This window comes from Juglans regia, chromosome 1 (genome assembly GCF_001411555.2).
Source record: "Juglans regia cultivar Chandler chromosome 1, Walnut 2.0, whole genome shotgun sequence".
Classification (NCBI taxonomy): domain Eukaryota; kingdom Viridiplantae; phylum Streptophyta; class Magnoliopsida; order Fagales; family Juglandaceae; genus Juglans; species Juglans regia.
In genome coordinates, this window is record NC_049901.1 from 24,440,213 (window position 1) to 24,459,272 (window position 19,060).

Genomic DNA, 19,060 nt, shown 5'->3' on the forward strand with positions numbered 1-19,060 from the left:
ATCGGTCCGGATCCGGTAAAACCGGAAGTACTAGTTTAGGAGGGTAAACGGTGCGGTATCGGTTCTTGAAAATGTAAAATCGGTGTATACTGGTTCGTTTTCAAAATTTGTCCAAAATCGGACTGGTTACACCCCTAGCAGCTAGTGTGGCCCATGAGTTTCTTAACTCGGTGTTTAAGTTAGAGGGGGGCTCCCGAGAAGCATAGTCTTGGATAGGGATCCTATTTTACTCAATTCATTTTGGAGAACGTTGTTTTCCTTACATGGTTCCTCTCTAGATTATAGTTTTCCCTACTGTCCACAATCAGATGGTCATACAAAGGTTCTTAATAATTGTGTGGAAGGATATTTGTGATGCTATACAAGTAGCCAACCAAGAAAATGGTCGCAATTGTTAGCTTTAGCTGAGTGGTGGTAGAACAGCTGTTACCACACTTCAACTAAACTTACACCGTTTAAAGCTCTGTATGGGTATCCCCCATCCAAGCTTCTGTCTTACATTCTAGGGACTTCATCAATTGAGTCAGTGGATTAGTATTTGAAAACAAGGGAAAAATTCTCAAGTGTTGTTCAAGGAAAATTTAGAAATGGCCTAAAACAGAATGAAACACTATGATGACAGAAAACAAAAAGAGAGAAACTTTGAGGTAGGCGATATGGTATACCTCCATTTGCAACCATATAGGTAGAAATCATTGGCTGGCCATCGCAACATGAAGTTCTCACCTTGGTTTTATGGCTCCTTCTTGGTCGTCAAATGTATTGGACAGGTAGAATATCAATTGGATCTATCTACTCCCTTCAGAAAAATACCACTCAACCTTCCATGTCTCGTGCTTCAAAGAAATTTGGAGCTCAAATACAACCCCCCACCAGTTGGTTCCAGAAGTGAAATCCTTCCTGACCCAAAATACATTGTGGATTTAAGAGTTCGTCGTCAAGGGGATCAACTAGTAACAGAGATTTTGGTTAAATGGACAGGGAAAACTGAGGAAGACAACACCTGGAAAAAGTTGTGGAATCTCCAACAGTTTTATGCCAACCTTGAGGGCAAGGTACTCTGAGGAGGGGGGGGGAGGGAGAATGTTAAGAACCCTAACTAGTGTCTGTGCACAAAGTAGAATAAGTGGAAGTTAAACTGAGGGTTGAAGTTGGGTTGAAACGTCGTCGTTGAAAGGAAGAGAAAGAAACAGTGTCATCTGAGGAAAGGAAGAAGGGTTGCGTTTTGGCTATTGGAATGAAGCTGTGCGTTTTAGTTATTTTACCTAAACTGTGAGTTTTGGCTATTTTACTTAAACTATGCATTTTGGTTATTTTCATTAAGTTGTGTGTTTCACTTGGTTGACATGTAGCCAGTGTCTTTTATTGTCAACTTAGTATTTTCTTATTTACAATAAAGAAGTTTGTGAGGCTGTACATGGGGGTATAAGGGAAAGAGAAAGAAGATAGAGAGGGCATCTAGAATCTTGTATTATAGTGAGAAATTCTCATGTGAAAGGGTTCCTCGAATGCCCATTGTAACCCAACACTGATTTCAATCTATGATATTATATTTTCCTCATTCATTTCATTCCATCTAGCACATTTAATTCGGCAACCTAGGTGCTTCTTAACACTATTGCGATTTGTGTTTATGAATGTAGCCCACGCCACCACCGCTCCTCACCTCAGCACCCCACGTTGTCGACAAACTCTTCCACCTCTCTCTCATTTTAACCCTGTGTCGAACACCCCCACCCCATCTCCCTCTCCTCTGAGTCACCACCATAGCCAAGTCTCAGGGCCACTGTTCATTACCACGATTTGACTCCAAGACTAGACTGTAAAACCCTTCATTTCTCCCCTCTCACAGCAGGTTCCCTTAGGTTTTCTCTCTCCTAAGATTACAATTCCATCGCAATCTACCACCCACAAACACCCACCAAAAGCCGTTTAACCAACCACACCTCCTCCACACATCTTGGCCTCACCACCATCAGTTTTCTCTCTAATTGTTCTTGATTTTCTCTCTCCTAGGGTTCCACTGTCGCCAACCACCGTGCTTCTCCCCACCAAACGCTACCACGATAAGCTCCTCCTCCTTTTACTTTGCCATTTTATTTTCTGGCTCATATTCAAAATCCAATTTTTAATTTTGTCCCTCTAAGGAACAACCCACACACACACACACACACACACAGATTCTCTCTCAATCCTAGAGGAACAACCGTGATCAACGCACCTTGATCATTCAAAATTTCCTATCCGAGCTGCAAGTGTTTCTCAGACTAGCAAGTCGAGATGTAGCATTATCTCGGTGGAGCTCCTTTGGTGAACCAGGAGCACATAAAACTGAGTGGCGTCCCTTGGGTTGTCGCCCTGCAATAATAGGCTTGGGCGAGACGGTAACGCTCTCGGGTTGACTTCATTGTCTCTCTGCTAGAATGTTGCAAATGTTATAATTCTCTAGAATTTCTCATTCTTGCATGATTTCATATCTTTCCACATGTTTATATTTTGGTTTTGTTCTGCAGAATCGTAGACTTTGATGCAGATGATGGGTATGAGTATGGAGGTCCGACTCTGCTTGAGGAGTGAACATGTGGAGCCTTTTCCCCCTTTTGTTTAAGTGTTGTTATTTGGTTTAATTTTATTTGAATGACTATAATATTTTTATGCTAGAGTTTGGAAGACTTGTGGCTTATGGATATTTTCTTGGTGATGTAGCTTTAATTTTTGGTGCTGTTTGAATTAGTGAATGTCTTTTTTTTTTATTTTTCCACTGTGAATTTATTTTAATCTATTGTATTGCATGTATACACACGCTTCTTGTGATAATGCGTTAAGGGTGTATGACCCGAGTGCCCAATATCCCGGTGTCACGACTTTCAACAAAACACAAGTGGTCGAGGGCGTTACACATTGCGCTTTGGTTGTTAATTTATTTGATTATATTTTTATGATTTATCATGTCAAGCCCAAACCAAACCATTTGAGAACTTGATCGATTGGCCCTTCTGACTCTACTTGATTTGTTATGTCGTGATTAATTTATACTCCTAAGTGCGTATAACTTTTGAAACTACCCAATATTCTATTTAAACTCAAAGATTACCAAGCCAAACTAATTTTCTGATCATTGCTAGCTACTTCCTCTAAAAATATTCCATGAAAGATATATCCTTCTACTGAAATTGTCTACATTATCATAGTATCACTTGGAAACATAAATGCATATTGTAAAAAAGGACAATTGCCTACATTTTCAATTAATAGAACTAATTTAGAGATTTAATTATTATTTCATGACTATTAGATAGGCAATAGAAGCACCATTGCTTCTATTTCATAATTATTTCTATTCAATGATTGTTTAATTTGAGGTTTATCAATCTTGAATATGAGTAAGTTTATCATATAGATTTTAATTTTGAAATGAAAAAAAAGGTTCCTACATGATTTATAAGTTAAAAACTATTGATTCACTCTTCAAAAAGTAAAGTTCAAATTCTAGGAAATAACACGCTATTGAATTCTAATGCCAAGATTTCAACTTCTTCAAAATATCCTTCTATAAGTTGAATGTGACAAAAGTGATATTAAATTTATAACAGTGGAAGTTGAGGAGATTTCTTTTATATATTTCTCAAGAACTTGATGAATATCTTATTAAATCTCAATGTAGGACTCAAAGAGATTTCTTTTACATCTTTCGCATGTGATTCTAACACTGAGATTGCATTTTTTGAGATGAAAATTTTCGTCTCAAAAAATGCAATTTTCGCCCCATAAGACTTATGGAGATGGAAACGTTTCATCTCAAATTCGTTTCCAAAAGCCCGTCTCAAAAAATTTCTTAGAAGAAAGTTATTTTTTATCTCTCAAAAAATACTTTTAGGACGAATGTGGTGGACACATTTGAATCCATTCAAATTAAAATGTTTTGGGGGACGGAATCATTTAATCTAAAAACCCGTTCAAACATAATATTATTGGTTCGAACACTCTATTAAATGCTTGAATGAAGTAAGTGTTCAAACGCTTTCTTGTTGTTTGGTTTGTGTTCAAACATACATTATCGGGTCGAGAATCCTTGAAAAACCGTTCAAATTAAAAATTATGTTCGAACGTTTAGTCTGAGAAACCTTGTTCAAATGGTTTATTCTCCATTCAAATGATAAAAAATTGATTTGAACGAAACTATATGCATTCGAATGACCAAACATGCAGAGTGTTCAAACAAACTAGTAATCTATTCGAATTGTAGTGACGATTTTATTTTCATTCAAATGGTTTTGCGTTGCTCATTCGAATGGTGGCAAAAAAAGTGTTTGAACAATAATAATTAATAGTTACCATTTGAATTGAATATGTTTCGTTCGAACAGCAATCATTGATAGTAAATGACAAATTTAAAATAAGAAAACTACATTTAAAAATTATAATTAAAACATCACAATTGTTCACATGTTGCAATAGGTCAATCGACATAATGTGATAAAATAAGTTCTAAGTTGGTGGTCGCATAAAGTTTTGGGACATCATTAATTGTATCTGCTCGAACATCTTTTGGGATTGAATTTTTTTCTCCTTCAGCATTTTTTGTTGTAATCGCGCCTTCATATTCACTGTCTAATGTAATTGAGCCTCCAATTCTCGTTTCTTGGACCTCAATTGTTCAATCTCAAGCATTGCTTCCTCTAAGACCTCGTTTGTTTTCGCAGATAAGATGAGATGAGATAAGTTGAGATTAAAGTTATAAAGTTGAATAAAGTATTGTTAGAATATATTTTTTAATATTATTTTTGTTTTGGGATTTGAAAATCTTGAATTGTTTATTTTATTTTGTATTGGAAGTTCTGAAAGTTGTAATGATTAGATAAGATGAGATGAGATGAGATGAGATGAGATGAGATGAGATGAGATGAGATGTTTTCTGAAAATAAACGAGGTCTTAGTCTTGAGAGTTGTTATTCGGTCTCTTTTGAGAAGAGGATGAGGTTGAGGAGGAAGGGTTCACGTATCATTCTAAACCCCTCAAATATATAGAACGGGGTACAAGAACCTGAGAAAAGATCTCAATACCATTAACGGAGGATTTATCAGATGCAACAGTATTTTGCAGAAGTGAAACCATCTTCTCCTACAAAACAAGAAAACATAAAAGAAATATGAATACATATAGTATAAATAACATAAATATTATTTGGAAATACGAAAACAAATTAAATTTACATAATTTGCTGAAGCTTTGAGATTGGTCCAAACACCATCGTGATTTGTATACGATTTAGCATACAATTGGGTCATGTTATAGTCAATTGGATTATCTTGTTTTTGCAAAAGGAAAATATATTTTACAACTTTAATCACAAATATTGATATGTTAACATTTAACGGGGACTAATATACGTTACCAATTTCTTTGATAGGTGATGAAAAGATCTAGAACTTGCATGATGATGTATCGTTAAATTTGCTCTATTTGTTTTGTTGACAATACTTCGTTGTTGCAAGAAAAGAAACATGATTACTATATTTTTTTCATGCATCTAACATATAGCATAATGAAAGATAGCAATGAAATTACTTAATATGCTGGATCTTCAAACCTATCACGAAACTTCTCCCATTCATTTGGGTGTATGTTTTGGAATGGGTTCTGACACGCCTCTATTTCACCTTTGTACCTTTGTACCTTTGTACCTCATGAATGTATTATTTATTAGCTCATCACAGTTACTCGATCCTTTTGCCGTCCAAAATTAAGTTCAAACTCATCCTTGAAAGAATTAGGAATGATAAGAAACAAACAACTTATAAATTAAGTAATAATTGAATAACATTATTTTCTAAGTAACTTATTATCATGTAACAAGTTTTGATGTGGTCATTCACATCTTAGAGAACCTTGGCCTAGGAGGATGTAGCCATGGGAGCATATGTTCAGGTAAGGATACCAACAAAGAAAGCAAGCCAAGCTGTAGGATCCCTCAGAGCCACCAATGTGATCATCAGGAATATCAACTTTAACTTTGCTCGCTTTCTGCACTTTCTCTATGTAGACACCTCTAATAACACCTCGACCTTGATGATGGCTTACAACAGCTATAAAATAATTAAAGAATGTAATATAAAATAATTATTATATTTATAAAACACTATAACTTAAATATCATCACATAACCCCGAGTCTCCGTATAACATATCTTGTTTTGGGTCTGGTGATGTTGACACATTATCCATGGCAAGTGAACCAATTGAGGAGTCAGTATTGGATGGAGATGGCTAATGAGTTGCTTTGCATTTGAGAGGCATAACTGTTTATAATATTGATAAATTATTACTAGTAAAAGTATTCTTATTACAAGATAACCATACTTATGTATAAACAACTATAATTCACTATCAGTTTTGCTCGACTAGTCGCTCTCATCCTCACTAGATACTTCAGTTGACTCATGCTCTTTTGATAAGCCTCCCTCAATTACTTCTGGTTTAATATTTTCTCTACACAATGGAACCATGTCATTTTGGCTGAGATCAACAATAAAATATAATGTAGTATACTAATATAAAAATAATATAACTATATTTTACCTTACTAATTATAATATTTGTATTAGAGTATAATATAAATATACTATACTATAAATTACAATATATACAATTAGAGTATAAACTATTCGAACAAAGTATATGCTTGTTTGAACGTACTTGGGTCCTCTACCGTTCGAATGCTCACAATTTGTTTGAATAGCTAAAATCCCACTATAGACCGTTCAAAGGTAAGTAGTTACACATTTGAACAACTTATATGCATGTTCGAACGTACCTGGGTCGTCAAAAGAAATGAATCGTCGTAGTTTATTCTAGAAACTTCACGCATCGACTGTTTGAATGGGATATTTTTTGTTTGAACTGATAAAACACTTACATATCACGTTCGAACAATATAACATCATGTTCAACGTACCTGGGTCCTTGAAAAATGAATCGTTGTAAGTTCGCAATTTATTGTGCAAGGTTTATGAATCAACCATTCGAACAGTCACATTCGGTTCGAACAAAGAAAATAATTATAATAAACCGTTCAAACTTAAGAATACTAGTTCGAAAGTGATTGTTTCGAGGCATAAGACCTAGTTTTTAATTCGAACGGTTCAATTTTACAAACACCGTTCGAAGCAACCACCGTCGTTCACCACCACCTCTCTGTCGTAGACTGACCATTGGTCGTCGTCTAAAAGGTATGACCCACCATCCTTGTCTCGATAGGCTTGAAACTAGCGTTGTTGTGTGTTAAAATTGGGGTTTGGATTTCAAATAGGATCCAACCTATTTTTGTTGTTTTCTGGCCACCACACACGGCGTTTGGCCATAAAAATGATGGAGTGAGGTCTAGGTTTCACTCCATATTTATTTGTATGCTTAAAACCAATGAAAACCAAGGATTCTTGATGAATCATTGGTTTTTACATATCGTTGAGTTGACTCAACCATTGATGTTTATGAGTGAGGTACCAGCATTTGAATGACTTCAAAGATGTTCGAATAGCTTTTTGCCAAATAGTCATTTTCTAGTTCGAACTTGTCACCATATGTTCAAATGTGAAGAACTGTGTCAAATTTTCGTTCAAATCAATTTGACTCAATTCGAACAGATAAATAGTAGTTCGAATGTATCTCATACATGGTTCATGGCCATATGATGATGTTGTTCGATATAGATTTATTTGTTCGAATGAACGTAAACCTTCCGAATTGGGCCTCGTAGTTGTTCGAACAATTTTATTTAATGTTCGAATAGGCTAAATGTTAGTTTGAACTCTATATTTTCTATTAGAATAGTACTCATTATAACATAATTACAATTTTCTATTTTATTTATATTTCTTGTTTATTTAATTTATAAACAGTGAATTAATGATATATGTTGGAAGAAAACAGGGAAGGGAGGGGCAACCTATCGTGAAGATAGTGAGCTGAAGAGGCCGATATTGGTTGAGTGGGAGATTATTATAGAAGACTTTTTTCTGGGAGGAAGGAGCTTGGCTTCCATAATAGGTGATAAAGGATGGGGCCCAATCAGTGAGCAGATGGGGGTGGCCTATCTTGATCTAGTTGGTGAGTTTTATTGGGCCATATGAAGGCTGATGAGTACTCCTTCACGTTCATTATTCGGGGAGTCAGTATGACTATCTCAATAGACAGTATTGCTGAGTTTCTAGGGATCCCTCGTGTGCTGTGTGCATACCCTATACAAAACAATCGGGTTGTGGGGACAGACGGTGAAGATGCCACCGAGGATGAGACTCTAGCATACAATAGTCCAACGCATGATGAGATTCGTTTGTTAATGCATGTTGAGCCTTTTTTCTCATGCTGAATTTGATTATCTCACACAATATCGATTCAAGAAAATACAAGACAGATTTCAACATCGAATGGGCTCAATTTATGTTATGGATAGCACGAGGAGAGCTGATTGATCTACCTATATACTTCCTCATCTACATACAATCTAAGTCAAGGTATTTGACTTGAGGTAGTCTACCATATGCATTGATGATTTCCAATCTCCTAGTTAATTCGAAGGTTAATATGTTATTGACAGAGCGGAGACAACCACATATCGGGGCCCTTAACAAGATCACTTTCAGCAAGAGCGATGACCATTGGGGAAGGCTCGCATTAATGTTGGAGCAACACGTGGTATTGGCACGAAGTGTGATCTAGCTTCTACGTATGCCAATGCTAATACAAAGTCTGCAGGAACTACTACCAGGGAGATGGGATCCCTGCTCGAGGAGCATCGTGCACTTTTGATCCAAGACATGGAGAGGATCACGTGCCCATTATGGTTCGACTACAAGAGATTGAGGGACACATTATTGTGATGTAGGAGGACCTGGATAATCTTACACATTAGTGTTATTTTGTATCAATCTTTTTGTTTTGTATCGAACATTGTCACTTTAATTTTTATATTGTTTTTATTTTTTTTTATATATAACTAGCTTGTTTTATATAAAAAAAAAATCAATTTTCTTATTTTACATACTATTTGGCAATATAAAAAATGACTTTCCCTAGAAGGAAACATTTTTTAATTGTAAATTTCTATTTACCATAAATTAATTTTTAAACTAATTACATAAATTTTATAGGACGATATATAGGATACATTTTAATTTACCATAATAATAAATCCGTATAGGTAATTTTTCATCTTTTAAAAATGATAATTAATTAATAAACTCAAATAATATTTATTTTTAAAATATTTGAATGTCTTCCAATAAATTTCGATTGTCTACGTCATAATTCGAACCAATCTTATGAGCATTCAAATGGTTTATAAATCCGTTTGAATGTAAAATTACCGTTCGAACGAGATAGCATGCATCTCTCGCCAGATTTATTTATAACTTCTCACCCAAAAAAATCATTTGAATGAATTGCTCTACTTTTAAATAGAAAATTCCACACCGTCGAATGGTCTCAAACTCTGTTCGAATGAAAATCGTATGTTCAAACGATTTCTAACCCTCCCCCACCACAATTGTGTATAATTTCTTATCATGAATATTGTTCGAACAGTTATGTCAACATTAGAATGTGAAATACCATATCGTTCAAATGAGTTTGGGAATGTTCAAACGGTTTTATTTTTTGAGACGCCATGTTTCGTCCCAAAAACTCTAGCTCGAATATATATTTATCTGTTCGAATGCGTAAAAAACCGCTTCCAAATTTTGGGATGAAATTTAGTTTCTTCTCAAATAACAACTATTAAAGACAAAATTTAATTCGTCCCTAATAGATTTCATCGCTAAAACTCAAATTTCTTGTAGTGTAAAGAAGTTGAAGTCAATTACCTTAATGACAGAAAATAATCTTATATTTAAAGAGTAATACTACATGCAGTCACGGAATACGCAAGCGTCGTGCAGTGGTTTTGAAAAAGAGTGGAGTCTACTATTAAAAAATTAATTAATTTTTTTATGTGGATCATGTATATATTTACTTTTTTCAAAGTGATTGCAAAGCGCTTATACATTCATGACTACAACTATCATTTCTCTATTTGAGTAATGCTATATATATATATATATACACACACGTACACTCTTTCAAAATATCATTTTTCTATATTTGAAAATCATCTCTGCCGCTTTCAAGCTTGTTTGTTCACACAATTTCATCTTGACCTGATCAGTATTTTTTGACAAAGGTTGTTACAAATTAATATTTTAAAAAAGTATATATCCTTCCGAGTTTTTCTCTCCTTTCTGTTGGTTTCTCTCCGGGTAGAAAAGGAAAGATAACCAATTCATTAAGCACGTGACAAAGACAATATATATATATATATATATATATATATATATATATAAATATATATTTATATATAATAGTTTCCCTATAATAGTACGTCTACGCTGCAATATTCTTAATTTGTGGGTCATGTGGGGTATAATTAGTTGAAGTTTGATCATCCTCATTAAGGGTACGTTTAGGTAGTGAGAAGTGTTGAGAAGTGTTGAGAATATTTGTGAATAGTTATGAGCAGAGATTGGAGTGAGTTTGTGGGTCCCATTGAAAGTATTTTGAGTTGTTTGGATGTATGAAGTATGTTGAGTTGTTGACTTTTGAGTAGGTAGTTGAAAAATATGTGGGTCTCATAAATATTATAGTGATTTTATTTTTAATAATAAATATTATAATAATTTTATTATAGTAATTTTTTAATATTAATAAATATTGTAGTGATTTTATTTTACTTTATATATAATAATGATAAATATTATAATGATTTTATTTTTAATTTATATATAATAGTGATAAATATTATAATGATTTTATTTTTATTTATATAATAGTGATAAATATTATAGTAATGTTATTTTTTATTTATATATTATAGTGATTTTATTTTTAATTTATATATAATAGTGATAAATATTATAATATTTTATTTTTTATTTATATTTAATAGTGATAAATATTATAGTGATTTTATTTTTTATTTATATATAATAGTGATAAGTGTTATAGAATGTTTGTGAATAGTTATGAGTAGAGATTGAAGTGAGTTTGTGGGTCCTATTGAAAGTATTTTAAGTTGTTTGGCATGTGAAGTATTTTTAAAAATACGAGAATACTTAAAAAGTGTCGAGGATACTCTAGTACCCAAACACAGCCTAAGTCTTGCGTGCTTATGTTACGATCCCGTACTAATTATTTATTGACAAAAGGCTATTCATAATTTTTTCTTATAATTAAGTTTTCGATCAACCAGCTGGAAATAATTTCCTCAGGGTTGAAAAAAATAAACGCCTGACAATTATTATTAGCTAGCTATTTTGATTTTTTTCGGATTGAGCAATGTTACATATAGTCTTTATTTTAAAGATTGTATTATAAGTCTAATTAATTTTATCTTTAAATGTTTTTAAAATTACAATAATATCCTTATCAAAATGATATTTTTTTCTATTTAATGAAGGGCTTGTACATACAATCATGAATGACTTGTATATACACTCTTTATTTAAAGACTGTAAATAAAATTTCTCTTTTAGATTATATATCATGAGCAGGTAGGCCAATTTTGTTGAAAGCTGTGTAATTAGAAATATATTTATAATATAACATGAATCTTAATTTGTGCATTTACTACTCTAATAATAATAATTTGGTATTATATATATATATATATATATATATATATTTCTGCAGTACCCATGCATGTGTACTAGCTAGTAATCCCCAGTGCATAAAGTTACAATAATCTGCAGGCGTTATTTAATTAAGTCCTGAAGTTGGAAAATATATACGTACTAACCTGTGGCTTTGGACACAAGTTTGGGAGATTTGACAGCACGTGGCAAATTGCATGCAATTATCATACAATTACAAAGCGAAACAGCATGATCTTCATCGATGGCAACCTTTTAAAACCAACCAGTACATCCCAGTACGTAATACAATTGATTAATTAAAATTACTATTCTTTTTCCTTGTGTTATTTTATTTCCATCACGCTTCCGTGCATCATATATAATTGATTCATCATGTGTACTAGTTTTGCAATATCTGTCTAGCTAATTGACTTGGAACCATTCCAAGTCTCCCATGTTTTTGTCTCCTTTAATTTGCCTCCCTGTCCCTTACCTAAAATCACAACCCACATGCTTCTAGGCTTTGAATATAAACTCTTATCTATATATATATATATATATATATGATACCCAAAAGGCCATTGATCAAGCTCTTCACAAAGACAAAAGTCAGAACATGGAAATTAAGAAACTTGCATGTTTTCTCCTAGCGAGCTTCTTGATCTTCCTCATTACACTAGCCGGCACCGGCCAAGGCCGACTTGTTACGAGCAACTCGCCAGGCGATAATGTCTCCGATGGTGTCCACAATCTTTATCAGCAACCAAAGTTGCTATATCTTAATATGAGCTTGTTTTCATCGGAAGATAGCTGCACAGAGACGTATGGATTTCTACCATGCACCACCACTGTCCTAGGAAATGTTTTTCTCATTCTTGTATATAGTTACTTGATGTTCTTGGGGGCCAAGTTGCTGTCAGGTGGAAGTGAGATTTTGCTGGAAATTCTCGGACCTGGGATCATTGGTGGGTTTTTCCTACCTGTTTTGAGCTCTGTTCCTGACGCGACAATCATTCTTGGTAAGGATGATTAGTTTAAGCACATGATAAACTCTAATTTGGTGAATCTGAACTTAATTTGTTAATTTAGCTTAGTGTATAAAAGGATTCGCATGCACAACCTGAAACTAAATCATTTTTTTGTTCAAATTTTGAGCTAAAATAATGAATTAAGGTCAAGTTTTTCATAAGTTTCTGATATTTTTTTTCCAATCACTTATCCAAAATTGAACAACTAATACCTAACTTTTCCTCATATAATTAATTAAACAACTTGTGAGACAATTGGGATATTCGAGTTGGCATGATAGATGACAGAAAAGCTGCCTGTTTTTTATATATATTTATGCATATATGTCATCTTTCAGTTTGAAACTTCTCCTAGCTAAGGTTGGTCAGTGCATTAATTGCCATATTATATATATATATATATATATATATTCTTTTCAAGTTGGAAAATGCTGAAATGTATCACTTACGGAACCGTGAAAAATAATTGCTTCCGTGGAGAATTAGGGAAATAGCCAAATTTAATTGGATATTATACTCTAATTAAATTAAACATGGAGAGATTTAATTAGGACATATTAATTTGTTGTTGAGATTAATTAATGCCAAAACTCAAAATTCATTTTGATATATAAGAACTTATGGATATATAAATATTTCCAAACATGATGGAATAATCAGTCACACTTTGAACAATTTTGGTAAATAATATTGTAAGCTTAAGTAATAACAAACTGATCATCGATCAAACATACACACTGGCCACCTAAATATTATAAAAAAATGTTTAAAACTACTTATAAACTATCATACCATGCATTATCTATATCATTATTGTTAATTAAAAAGGATAAAAATCCAAATATTACTAAACACTATCATGTCAAACGTCGACGTTATATGTTTAACTTATATATTGACCGGAGAGTAATAGTGTCTAGCATCACTCAAATAATAATCTGAATATACAAATCCTAGAAAAAATGATAATATTAATCTTTGATTCTTTGTACTGAGTAGATTTAAACATAATGATCGAGAGCTAGCTGTAGTTAACTACTCGTTTGGATTCGTAAGTGATCTCAGCTCATCTCAACTCATCTCAGCTCATCTCAGCTCATCTCAACTCATCTCACTACTATTCAGCAACTTTAACTCATAAATCTCACTACTATTCACAACTCATCTCATTACTATTCACAATCCATCTCAGCTCATCTCAGCTCATCTCAAATCATCTTCAAATCTAAACGTCTCAGCACATCATGAGTATAATACCAATGCATATTTGGTAACTCAAAAGTACTGGAAATTTGGGCTTGTGTACACAATGCATTTTTTGAGTTAATATTTGGAAATTTGAGTATTTAGGGTTTGTATATATCATTTTTTTCATCATATATATGTAGGTCCTATCAAGAAAAATTGAGTTTTTCATGGTAGGGTCTACTTTTTGATAAAAAAGGGCTTGTTTATTTAGGGTTTTTATATATCATTTCTCCATCATATATATGTTAGAACATACGTACATCGATCAAATTTTAAGAACATAATTTTTTTGCAAACATCATAATTTTCTAAATAACAATTAAATTATTAAAGATAAATAAATATGTTCTATATATAAGCAATTATCCCTTTCTAAAATTAGTTTTTAGAACATATTTATTTGTCTTCAATAATTTATTTCTTTATTTAGAAAATGATGTTTGTAATAAAAAAAAAATTGTTATATATAATAGGATATTATGTCTTGTTTGTAATATTTTAAAATTAATTTAGTCTTTTAAGTTATACTATATATGTTGCAATAATTTCTTGATAGTTCGGACAATAATTGGTGAAATTGATAGAATAATTGGCCGGGAGATGACTGTAAATTAAACTAGATGGTGGGGTGAGGGAAGTAATTTGCATATTTTCAAATATATATTTATTAAATAATGTGGAGCAAAGACTTTTTTTAATTGGGTGTTAGCTGTCACAGTAGATCAACTATAATAATCCAGATTTTAATTGAATTTAATTTGTAACGTCGGTCTCACGTTTTCATGCACATGGCAAACATTTGATCGACCACAACTCCTGGAACGTGAGGGTATGTTATTAATTACCTCATTTTCTTCTGATTTTTGTGTTCCATATTCTGTCATGCGTGATTAAAGAAAGAAAACCTCGCTCGATTTATGTATGGTCAATTTGAATCAACGACCTGCGTTGCACACGACGATTTTCTGTTTTTATTAGGCCAGATTTGCCGGCGGAAACAACCGCTGCTAAAATAACACTCGTTTGTCATTTGGATATGCCTTTTGATTTCTTATCCAAAATTAAAGGCTTTGTATGGAAGTGAGATAGACAACTCCATAATTAAATGAGAACCGCTACATACACATAAAAATTATATAAAAGTAAATCTACAAATTGATGTGATGTCATGAGATCTGTTAAATCTATTAATTTACAATAAAAATAACTTTATAATCTGACGTACCACATCAAACTACATTAATTTATGAATTTATTTTTATGTAATTTCTTTGTATTCAAATAAATAGTTTTCGATTTAAGTTTCAATTTTTTTCTTGTTATTTATATATCATGTGCTTTTACTGAGGAAACTTAAGCTGACAATGCCACCGGTTTTTACCATAGCTTCTGGACTATCTGGGAGCACGGCAACTGCTCAAAGTCAGGTCTCAGTTGGGATGGGCTTGTTTGCTGGATCGACTGTAATGCTTCTGACCATTTTGTGGGGCACCTGTCTCGTAGTTGGCAAGTGTGACCTTGAGAATTCAGTTGCAGAAAATCTCAAGGATACCAAAATATTTAGCTTAACTGGTATACCTCTATCCTTTGGCTTAAGGTTTGTTTGGTGCAAGTGTTTCCTTCAAGATTCAGCGCAGATACATGCCAACAAAAAAGATTAAAAAATAAAAATAAAACTTGAATCCTAATTGCTATGGCCTAAAATATCTTATCAAGAGTGTGTGAGGAGTTGTTTCGATTAACCTCTTCGTGGATTTCTTTTCATTCTAATCTGGATGATGCAGCAAAATGGAGACAAGTTTTGATTGATAGGATTGTTTGGATGATGCAGCTTGTTAATAATAGATTGCATATTTCTCAATTTTTCTCAAGCAACTACAAGCCCTGAATTGGATTGTTAACTCTTCTCGTCTTATCATTATAATTTTTTCAAATTTCTATATAAAATATAGTAAACAATTCAACTTTTTCAAATCTCAAAATAATAATAATATTAAAAATTAATATTTTAACAATATTTTATTTAACTCATTTAAAATCATCTCAACTCTTGATCTCTGAATCCAAATAGGGCGGTTTTGGTGACAGTTAGAGAACTTATAAACGAAACAGTGTTAACAAGCAATATTCCCGAAAAATCAGTTCCTTTTACCTGCTGATGGGATTGTGATACGTTTAGAAAAGCATTGATACAATATTTTTGCAGGTTCTGGGGTGAGTACTGATATCTGGACTAGCTATGCTGCTAGAATCATGATTATCTCCATTATCCCACTCATATTAGTCCAATTACCACACATTTTCCAAGCAACTTCTCTAAGTCACATGGCAGTTCTGGTTTCTCTTATTGTCTCCGTTTGTTTCGTGATCTCTTACAGCCTTTATCAGGTAATTTACAAGTTGAAGTTATTAATGGAGCAGATGGCATGCAATGCATCAATATTAGTTGGTATTTCTTGGGAAATAAATTCGATTCATCCATCATTCGTACTGATTACAACGCTATCTGTTGAATCATAAATGCAGATTTTTCAGCCTTGGATTCAGAAGAGAAGACTTGCCTATGCAAAGCATAAGAATGTAATATCAGGATTTCTGAGAAATATAAAAATGCATACACTAGAAAGACGACTTTTCAATGATGATGGTGAACCAAATAAAGAAGTCATAGAAAAGTTAGTCTTTATTCAACTTTCAACATATCTTCTGTTTCTATTTGAATTAATATTTCCAATTACTCATTACTATTGATCATAGTTTTAAGCAATTATATTAAGAGAAATATTTTAGCTACAAAGAGATTACACAAAAATAAATCTACAAACTAACATGGTTTGATGCAGTACGTCTGATTGTAAAGTTACTTTTATTGTAAAATAAATCTAACAGATCACGTAAAGTTACGTCAGTTTTTTAATTTACTTTTGTATAATCTCTTTGTGCCTATAGCAATTCTCTTATATTAAAGTTTAAGAGGGGGGGAAGAGATGAATATAATCATCTAATTTATATGATAACTCATTATCGTTTTACAAAATATGTAGGTCATTGAAATTTTGAATTTCAAAAAACATAGATCCTCCAATTCATAAGAACAAACTGGGGGGAGTTACCTTTTAGATCTTGTTTAATTAGACTATAAACAACACAACATGCTCTGCAGGAAGAATAGACAGATCATTACCAATCAAATTCAACTCCCTAAACCTTTTGAAGAAAATTAACTTGACATTCGATAACTATTACACAAGTTTTAACTTCTGGACCACTTTCAAATGGCAGGTTGTTCAAGACAATTGATGAAAATTCAGATGGAAGCCTATCAGCAGCAGAATTAAGAGCTCTGGTAATAGGAATGGAGCTCGAAGAGTTAGATACGGATATAGAGGGTTGTGTTGCGCATGTGATGGAAGATTTTGATACATCTCATAATTCACAAGTTGATGTTGAGGAGTTTGTCAGAGGAATTTCAAGATGGCTTAAGAATGCTAGGCGCTCTGCGGCAAGTCTCAGGGACCAAAATGAGCATTCAATAAGGCTTCTCAGTAATTTTCATCTGGTATATAACTTGCTTTACATCTTCTCAGTAATTTTCATCTGGTATATAACTTGCTTTACATAAATTCCCCCAATCTTGCTTGTTTGTGTAATGACAATCTATGAATGACTATATTATGCAGCAAGCACGGAAAGAACAAGATCGTCTTGGAGGCCAGAATGATGAGGTTGTGGAGAGCATTCAAAATGCCAACTGGCATGCCACCAAAGCAGTGTTGATGTTGCTTCTGGGAACCCTTATTGCTGCTGTAACTGCTGATCCCCTTGTGGATGCTGTTGAAAACTTCTCAACTGCTACAAGCATACCTTCTTTCTTCGTCTCATTTGTCATTCTGCCCTTTGCTAGCTCCAGCGAGGTTGTGTCAACTCTAATTTTTGCCAAGAAGAAAAATTTGAGAATGGCTTCCTTGATGTATTCAGAGGTTTGCTTTCCCTTTTCATATAGTGTGTTTAAACACATACTTTCATGTAATTCTGTCTTCTCAGTAGACTTTGGAGGCTTGCTTGCATTATGAAACCTTAGATGGAATCAGAATGGCCAGATATTACTCCATAAGGATCCTAGAAGAAGGATTTCACAAGAGACAAATTAACTGGCATTCTAACTTCCCAGCATGATAATGTAGATCAGGAATAGGATAGTCCTTGAAACACCCTACATCAGGATACCATTTGGAATCCGCTATCATGCAAAAGAAAAAAAAAAATTGTTAGAGATGTATAGTCTAGAGTCATATGCCAGTTACTGGGGGGGTTGGCTACATGTATTTCCTTTTGCCACATTCCTTGAAATTGTTAAATAATCAGTTACATCATGTGCTGCTGAAATTTTACTTAAGAACAAACCTGTAGCTTTATCTGAAGTCCTCAGTCATCTGTCTATTTTGATGCCTGCCCTTGGACCTGCTCTTTCTAGGACTCATATTCTCCTAATGTTTTTATTGAAGAATTGGCTTGTAAGCTATGTGTGTTTTTGGGTGCAGATATATGGGTCAGTGACCATGAGTAACGTACTTTCACTGGCAGTATTCTTGGGTCTGGTTTACTTCCGGGACCTCACATGGGACTTCTCGTCGGAGGTGCTGGTTATACTAATTGTCTGCATTGTGATGGGTCTAATTGCCAGTTTCCGGACCACCTTGCCTCTTTGGCTGTCATTGGTGGCCTATGCGCTTTATCCACTTTCCCTGTTGCTGGTGTATATTCTCGAGTATGTTGTTGGATGGTCGTAGCTAGATTCTTTTCGAGTTTACTGCCAAATTTCAGGCTCTACTCCGCTTCGTTTATACATTATTTATATTGTTGGAGTGATCATGACATTGGTTATTGTTGGAGTAATTATTTTATAAAAATACTCTCATTTAAAATATAGTTTCATAAAAACTAACACTAAAACTTTTCTAAAAACAAGATAACCCTATTTACTTAAAAAATAAATATGAAACAATGTCTCGAAAAGAAATCTTGGATGGCACCGTCTAGTGTCTACAACTCCTTACAAATGAAAAAAGAAAAACCAATGGTATTGGTTTGTATGCTTAGCTTTGCTTGTCTGAGGGAATC

The 19,060-nt window shown here is 33.4% G+C and overlaps 1 protein-coding gene across 1 annotated transcript; it reads left to right on the top strand.

Moving 5' to 3' along the window:
* Positions 1 to 12,167: 12,167 nt before the first annotated feature.
* LOC108993656 (sodium/calcium exchanger NCL-like) lies at positions 12,168 to 18,849 on the top strand. The gene is made up of 7 exons (XM_018968641.2): positions 12,168 to 12,682; positions 15,326 to 15,511; positions 16,146 to 16,327; positions 16,466 to 16,614; positions 17,222 to 17,498; positions 17,620 to 17,919; positions 18,481 to 18,849. The coding sequence occupies exons 1-7, from the start codon at positions 12,280 to 12,282 to the stop codon at positions 18,727 to 18,729; spliced, it is 1,746 nt and encodes a 581-aa protein (XP_018824186.2). The 5' UTR covers positions 12,168 to 12,279; the 3' UTR covers positions 18,730 to 18,849.
* Positions 18,850 to 19,060: the final 211 nt, after the last annotated feature.

Excerpts from the sequence above, each read along its gene's own strand:
- LOC108993656 (XM_018968641.2), top strand. The coding sequence starts at position 12,280 with ATGGAAATTAAGAAACTTGCATGTTTTCTCCTAGCGAGCTTCTTGATC. Across the intron at positions 12,683-15,325 it reads TGACGCGACAATCATTCTTG|CTTCTGGACTATCTGGGAGC; the intron begins GTAAGGATGATT and ends TTTTTACCATAG. Across the intron at positions 16,328-16,465 it reads TCTCTTACAGCCTTTATCAG|ATTTTTCAGCCTTGGATTCA; the intron begins GTAATTTACAAG and ends TCATAAATGCAG.